The sequence below is a fragment of the Syzygium oleosum genome, unplaced genomic scaffold, assembly GCF_021117445.2.
Source record: "Syzygium oleosum isolate NSW1041296 unplaced genomic scaffold, Sole_v2.1 Sole_v2.15, whole genome shotgun sequence".
NCBI lineage: Eukaryota > Viridiplantae > Streptophyta > Magnoliopsida > Myrtales > Myrtaceae > Syzygium > Syzygium oleosum.
In genome coordinates, this window is record NW_026607499.1 from 3,074,972 (window position 1) to 3,083,432 (window position 8,461).

The 8,461-nt window shown below is 42.4% G+C and overlaps 1 protein-coding gene across 1 annotated transcript; it reads right to left on the reverse strand.

Annotated features, from left to right (window-relative positions):
- Positions 1 to 1,140: 1,140 nt before the first annotated feature.
- LOC115678179 (probable pectin methyltransferase QUA3) lies at positions 1,141 to 5,756 on the reverse strand. Its single transcript, XM_030601509.2, has 7 exons — positions 5,226 to 5,756; positions 4,131 to 4,334; positions 3,842 to 4,052; positions 3,491 to 3,752; positions 2,615 to 2,989; positions 2,161 to 2,256; positions 1,141 to 1,648 (listed from the first exon to the last, which is right to left on the reverse strand). Exons 1-7 carry the CDS (start codon positions 5,568 to 5,570, stop codon positions 1,426 to 1,428), a joined length of 1,716 nt encoding a protein of 571 aa, XP_030457369.2. The 5' UTR covers positions 5,571 to 5,756; the 3' UTR covers positions 1,141 to 1,425.
- Between the last annotated feature and the right edge of the window lie 2,705 nt (positions 5,757 to 8,461).

Here is an 8,461-nt window from a genome sequence, read left to right on the forward strand (position 1 = left end):
GAAACGAATTTGAGATGGAGCAATTCCACGTGGGGCAGGCTCTATTGTAACATTGCCATGTGGTCTTCTCTTGCTTAGTCCAATGATGGAGACTAGTCGAGGTTGTGATGTTCTTAGCTCTCGCGACGGGAGTAAGATACGGGGCGAGATCCACATCGCACGTAAGAGGAGGAAGAAGAAGAAGAAGAAGAAGATAGAGAATTTGCTGGCGGTGTACCTAATTATATAATATAAGGGCTATCGGGAATAGGTGTTTTACAGGGAAATCTGCTGACTTTTGAGGACAGTGTGTGGGAGATGGGACCGCTTGGATGGCTTCGTGCAAGATCCAACATGTGACAGTTCTGAATTCTCTCCCGTATTGGGCCCAACCATCCCAGCCATCAACTACGGTCTGCTCTGTAGATTGACATGAAAAGAACCTTTTTTTTCTTATTTGGGTCAAATTATCTTTTTACCTTTTTGTTTTTTCCGCCCTTCGTTGCGCTGCGTCATTCATGCAGAGATCGAGAGAGTTGATGGATGAATAGCAGGTACGGAGTTGGCTGGAAACTTGTCTGGTGAATGATGAAGAAAAAGCACTGTTGCATCTCGAACAGCACTTTGGAAATGGACACTGTAGATAGTGAAGGAAGCTAGAGGGAATGAACTGGCCATATGAGTAAAAGTTTAGCAGATCTCAAAACAACGGGACACCTATTCATAAGTTCTCCATTAGACGCGGTCGATATTGAAAAGGAAAAGCGAGGAAGACTCGGGATACGAGTAATCTACTTTATCCATCATCGCTTCCTAACGACGCATCAAATGGCCAGAGATTGCTATGGTTGTTAGAGGGGTCATGCTACTTCGAAACACTGTACCGTGTCTCGCAGCATTTGCCGAAACTCGGATCTGCTCCCACGGTGATAATCAAATTGGAAAAACCAAACACGATACGGTGAGGTCAGTGGCTGGAATAGCAAATATCTAGAACAAACACAGTTTATAAATTGCCTTTGCAATATTAATTGCATAATGTGATCCATAGCCACCAATCTTTTTTCAATTCCACATCATTCATGTTGATCTACACATGGAATACTGCTTCATTCGACTACACTACACTCCCGTGTTAACGCCCCAAGAAAAAGGCAAGACTCACACGACAATGGTAGCATTCATATTCTAAAAAAACGTAGACATTAGTAATGGCAAAAAGCGCAGCCATTGAGGGGGAGATCAGATCTGTTAGCACGTGCATTCTCTACAAAATGAATAGATAGGTTTGTACTTGCACGTTCTCCAGAGTCTATCCTACGTTTCTCCACCAAAAAAAAGCAGCGGAAGCAGAAAGAAAACTTTGATAGTAGGTTAGAAAATCTCTCAGCTTCAAAATTGAAAGAATAAACACAATTACAGGTTGTGTAAAGAATGAACGGGTTGTCAGTGGGATTCTGAAGATAGCTCCCTAATTGTTTTGGTTGCGACTAGAATCTTCTCTGTTTCAGGAGATCCCGAATCTTTCTCATGTATCACCGTAGTCCACCTTACAGCATGAGCTGTATAATTTACTTTGTCAATAACTTCAGGTGAGTCTCGAATAATAACTGTCCCCTCTGGACGCAATATCCTATCCATCTCGACCATCAAATCCATGAGGCTACATCTACAGTGACGACAAAAGTCTCCATTAGAAAGAATAACAAATAAGCGCTTCTGGAAACATAATACCCCAACTAATAACAAGATTGAGGTTTATATGTCTTGCTCATGGAAATAGTGATTCAGAATAGCAGACAACTTTGTCTGGGTTTATACATGCCAAAATAACCAGATAACATATAGACTATAGAATAATGGAATGTTTCCGTAGATAGTGATACAGACAATCGGTATTTTGGAACATGTAAAAACCATGCTTTCCCTTTAACCAATTATTACCTCTCAAAGGCTTACAATATGAAAATCAATGGTGTATGAGAAGCAATAAGATAGGATCAACATGATCAACGAGACAAATAAATATAAAACTCTCTCATGGCGTTCTTTGTCCCTCACTACTGTCTCGCATAGTCATTAATTGATGGGATAAAGTTACATAAAACATGCCAACGAGAGGAAAATCATGAAACAGGACAGCATAGTAGGATTGAAACTATTGACCAACTGTCAAATTACCTTCTTCTTTTTGAGCCTTGACGTTCTATAAGCATTGCAATGCCATCAATGTGGATGAAATCGTAAGTGCGAGGATATGTTGAGAAAGGCTCACACCTACAGCCACCGGTTGTAGGGAAAGTCAATAAAAAGGCGGTTATGGTAAAGTTACTGTAAACCTCACACCTAACCAAAATACAGTCCATAAACCAATAAAGAAAAACATCTGAGAAAAACAAACAAGACCACAATAATTAACAGAGTTAATAGAATGCCATGTGCTGGCCAAAGAGAAAAACAGAAAGAATGCCATGCACAACTTGGTCCCTTCTGTTTGAAGTCATTTCCTCGTGTTCATTATCAACCGTGTCAGAACTGCTTTTCACACTATTAAATAAAGTTGACGTAGTCACTTGCCAAAAGTAAAGCTGATGTAAATTTAGTATAACCAAAAAGACAAGCTATTATTACTAACCAATCATGGTAGACTCCAATTAGCCCTCTATCATAAATCGCACTTAGAGTTGAGGGCTTGTCTGCAGGAACTACATTCATAACCCATACTGGATCAGATGAGAGTGCTGCAGCAAAACCTCCAAAAAATGCATTCATATCCATGACATTGCGTACAGATGGAGTTCCCAGTTTCAAGTTTAAGGATTTCTTATAATAATCAACCCTTCTTGTCCACCTCCTAGTGTCGTCCTCAAAAATATCAGTCCCACCTCCCAATAACCCAGCCCTGACAGGAATCCTGTTAAGCCTGTCTGGCCATTTTGGAATTGATCCAACTGCATAGTCACCCTTGACAGAGCTTGTCCTGCTTACACAAGTTTTTAACTTGATGTACCTGCACAAAATCGCCGTCAAATTTTTAGAGCTGATGAAATTTTTATGCATGCCTGATGGATAGATGAGGGTATCAGTGGGATCCGGAGACGACGAGTACAGCCAACCATATTAAACACTAGCTACATACGCGTGCTTTGAAGTAGCTTATATTCATATAATAGTTACTTTTTAGCCTCTCTCAAATCCAAGAACTTATTAAAATCAGCTTGTAAGAATTTATGCTTTGAATAAGCTAAAACATGATTCGTCTTGTGGAATGCCTATTACAATGGGAAGAAGAATAAACAACTTAATTTTCTGTTAACGAAACAAGCACAATGAAGAACATATTAGAGTAAGTTATGATTAGAGAATATTGCTATCTTCAAGGAAAAGCTTTTAAAAAGACTATTGTTATCTATGAACCTCATTAATGAGAGAGACTCAAGTTCATATCAACATATACAGATTTTATATACTATATAGCCTTATCATAAATTCGCATGGTCAGGAAAATTACCATGCAACACTTGAGTCATCGAATTCATCACACAACTTAATCCCAAGTTCATTTTGATTAGGAAGACAAGAATCCCCAGTAGGCTTTCTCCAAACAGCTGTGTTTCGATCCACAGCTATGACCTCATAACACAAAGCTCTTGCTACAGCTTGGAGATCTGCCCACTCCTTTTCCTGCTTAGCCCACTGTACAGGAGGACCAGAGATAACCAAATAACCCCCTGGGCGGAGCAATCGATCTACCTCAATGAAGTAGCTAGCATCTGCCGAATAAGACATTACTTCAGTGAGAAATGGAGCCAGAAGCACCATAATGGGCTCAAATTGGTAATTCAAATGTCATAGAACTTACTGTAGGCTGTATATGGGATCAAACATCGAGAGCAGTGAACTAGGTCAAAAGAAAAGGAGGGAAATGGGAGCCTCCGAGTGCCAAGCATGGCAACAAATGCCGGAATCCCTCTTTCTAGGGCAAACTGTATCTGTGCTTTGTGCGAATCTCTCGGTGCAAATGACATGGTAAGAATACCTTCTGCTAACAAAGCCCCCCCAAAGCTTGCCACCTAAAATGAATATGCTGACACCTTATACTCCAATTGCTACCGGAAGAGGCAAAAGGTAAGATAGATTATGAATCTTACCCCACATCCCATGTCAAGGGCAGTCCGTAGCACTCCCCCAGTTAATGGAACATACTGTTTAAGCTTTTCAAGATAGTTTCCTGCTCCATCTGGAAACATTGTACCACCACCGGGGAAAATGAAATGAGGTCCTTCTATTTTCATCCATCCCTGGTGACCTTTTCGGTCTGCAATTTTGTTATATGGCATATTGCTGTGCCAAATCTACAAATAAGACGACAGCACAAAACAGCCATAGCTACACATGTCCAACAAACACAAAGCATGTGGTAAAGTAGATCGAGAATCAACTTATTCCACAATCCATCTAAGAAGCACGGGATGATCATATCAGATACGTGTGACACGTTTCGGGATGCCGGATTGTGAAGAGCAATGTCATTCGGAATCTAAAGTGAGGATCATTGATGAGCGGGCGATTTCGCATTAAAACTTTATCAGTTCTGATCACGGATATGCACAAACCTATAATACCATTTTAAGTTTGACCACCTAATAAAGCACGAGCAGTTATGGGGTCAAAACCAAAACAATAGACATGAGGCATGAGACCTTTAAATGGGTTCTTATCCATCTTGAACACTTATCAGTTAATATTTCACATATCTCTAGTCCACAGACCGGTACTCACGACACTTATGCAACTGTTCTACCTAATAATACCAATCCTCAAACACGGCCGGCCTAAGCAACTCAAATGAAAAATGAAAACTGTTTAACTTCCCCCTTGACTATATTTGTTTTTGCATAACCCACTCTAGATGAGCTTATTAAAAACTGAAGCTGAAGCTTCACAGGGTAACATTAAAACACCTTAAGCTGTATTCTCTCATTATATCTAACAGTACACAGCCACAATGACAAGCTGCATCAAGCCACTTAAACAGAAGGAAAATCAAACAGTTACTGACACTCTCGATGCTGAAGCTTTTAAAAACTAAACCATGCTCTATCTAATACACGAGAATAACTCATCTTGCTATCGCACGTCACGCCACCAATCAAAGGGCTATTCGTCGACAAATAATTTCAAGCAACTTACACTCCCGATTCAATGGCTTAAGCTTCGAAACGAGCAATCCATTGAAAAGATACCTTATTCAAGCTCTCGGGCCAACGGACCGGGACCTTGTAGCCGTCCGGCGGGGGAACGAGGCAGAGCGGCGTCTCCTCCGGCGGCGGGCAATGCCGCTCGCGGTAGTAGTTCATCTCCCGGCTGAGCTGGCTGCTCCGCCGCGGATCTTCGCACGGCATGTGGTCCACGTAGCCGGCGGGGCACGACCCGATGCGGCGCGGGTAGAATCCGCCGGACTCCACCGCGGCGGCGGCGAGCGCCGGCCGGCGGGCGGAGGGGGCGACGGAGGTGGGGCGCCACGGGGTGAAGAGGAGGAGGAAGAAGAGGAGGAGGAAGGTGGCGAGGAGGAGGTCCCGGAGCCGCATTGGCGGTCGGCGGTCGGCGCTCGCGAGGATGGAGGGTGGGGGGGCCAATAGAGTCGGCGGAGATTTCGGATTTCGGGGGAAACGAGAGCGAGCAGATTCAGATTTGTAATGGGGGGAATGAATCAATGTCGGTCGGGAGGATCTAAACTACGTCCATCGTTGGGGTGTGTGATTCATATACCACGTTGAAGTATGACACGAGTCTTGCACTTCGATGAGCGGGCGGGGGTCGAGGGGCCGTCCCCGGCGAGGGTCGCAGGGATAGCGCCCCAAGTCACCATAGGGCTTTTACAGTTTGTGTCCATATTTTATCGGTAATTTGGTCAAAAATCGCTAATGTGGAGGTTTAGTCGGGGTTGGTCGTCCTATGTGGCAAGGCCGATACATATAGGACGACCGACGCTGACGTGGATGATTTTTGTAATTTTTTCTTTCTTTTTTTTTTCATTTCGTTTTCTTTTATTATTTTTTTATTTTTGCCTTTTTTGCCTTGAGCGAGAGCCGCCCTGCCCTTGCCTGATCTAGCGAGGGTCGCCAGGCCCGGGCGTCCCTTGCCTGAGGCCAGCAAGAGGCCCAGTGATGGCCGACCAAGGGAAGAAGGGAAAAAGGGAAAAAGAAAAGGAAAGGAAAGGAAAAAAAATAAAAAAAATTATCAATGTCAGTGCCGACTGTATTACGTAGGACTAGGGATGAGCAATAGGGACCGACCGAACAGAGAACTGGCCGATTATGGGCGGTTCTTGGAGGCATCAATTCGGTTCTTAATTCCATAAATTTGAATTCGGTGATTTTCCGTCCAAGGGAACCGGATCGGCCGGACCAATGATTTTTTATTTATTTATTTATTTCCCCTTCCCTTCCCTCCTCACGTGTCCCGCTCTTCTCTCTCCTGTCATCCTAGTCCCGGTGCGGTGTCAACTAATTTCTTTGGCAATTTCTCATCCCCAGCTTGCACGAGTACAGCTCAATAGACTCAATCTTGTTCACCGCTTCCCTACCTCTCCCGAAAGAAAACTCAAAGTTGAACTTTGCCCCGCAGCTCCTCTAATTCATAAGTTTTCCTCTTTCTTTTTTTTTTCTTCCCCAAATTGTCCAAAAGTATTCGTAGCAATCGAATCGATACTTGTAGTTTAATCTCGAACATCAAAAATTTACTTACCATCCTTAGCGAAGCTCAGTTATGATAACGCTTCGAATATGGCCAAGTGTTTACTGGACGGGCTCTTACGTTCTTATGCATGGGAATTATCTGTAAATCAAACGGTTCAATTGGACCACCCGGAAACGGGTCGTTTTAGTCCGGTTCCCGATTCCTGGGTGGGACCGAATCGGACCGGGAACCGACGAGCCCTACTTAGGACGGTCAATACTGACTAGACTATCACGTTAGTGATTTTCCGGTTAAAATTGGCCGGAAGAACTAAATTGGTAAATCGTTAAATAGTTTAGGACTAAATTGGCAAATTATCAAAAATTTTAGGACTAAGGCTCCGTTCGTTTGGCGGAAAATATAAGGAAAATATTTTCCCACGGAAAATGTTTTCCGCCTCCCGAACACCGGAAAACTCGGAAAATATTTTCCGGGAGAATATTTTCCGCCAAACGAACGGAGCCTAAATTTGTACAATTGAAGGGTTTAGGACTATATTGGCAAGTTGCCAATATGTTTAGGACTAAATTAACACAATTAAAAGGTTTATTGACTAAATTGGCCGCCGAATAATAGGTTTTAAAATTTTTTGGACAATTTTCCATAAACTATTGTGAAATATATTAAGAAAATTGAGAAGTCAAGAGTAAAATTGCGATCATGCCCTCTAATTTGGGAGGTCAATAGAAAATTCGATGGAGATAATTGCTAATTAACAAAATCGAACCCTCTGTTTGTACAAAAAAATTCAGTTTATTTTATAAAATCCGCGATTTCTGTTCGGGCCCGAAAGCTTAACCTTATAGATAAAATGATACCGCCTAAATATAAAGAATATTTATGATCCGTTGTCAAGCGACGCGAGATAATATTTTAACAATTTTGACGTTATTTTCACCCCTATTTTAACCGGAAAGCAAGCAAAACTTTTTCGGTGATGTTACGCATCACTCAACCGAGCATTACCGGCACGACGATGTTGTTTTTGTCGCTTTAAACGAAAATGCGTGTTCCCATCCGTAACGGGGGTGGAAATAGCCTCCGCCCTTGGCGGAATTACGAGAACAAAACTCGTTCGTTTTTTAAGAAATCAATTTATACACGCTCGGCTTGACCGCTACAAAGAGCTTTCTCTGTGGGGGAAACGGAGGTGATCCGGAAGCCCGGACCAAATCAAAACGCGCGAGCCCGAATAGGCCTGTTCGATATGGCCCGGCCCGGCCCGACAATCGGAAGACTTGAGGAAATTGTTTTTTTTTTAATAATTTTTTTTATGATAATGTGGGGGCAGCTTTTAGACATTGCATGGAGGCAAGCTGGCGCGACCTTTGCTTGGCCATTATCGTCAATGACGATCCTTTTGCGGCACCGTGATTGAGGGGATTCAAAGGTCGCAATTAGACGACAAGTACGAGAGCTTTTCTTCGCAATCACGTGCTCCTTTTGTGCACTTTTTTTTTTTTTTAATCCAAAGAGGTCGCTTTCCATCTTATTTACCTGCTCTCGAGAGGACATTGCACATGATTTCGGATAATACACGTTTCCCTCTAAACTTAAATTTGTCACGAATGAATCGTGAATTTTCATTTTGTTGTAACACTTCACTCGCCATTATTTTTTTCCGTTAATATATGCAGACTCGCGAAAGAGTTCTTTCATTATCGTTGATTTCCGTGAAAATAAAAAAAAAAACGAAGAAAATTAGATTAACCGAATTATCAATAACGGAAAAAATAAAGTC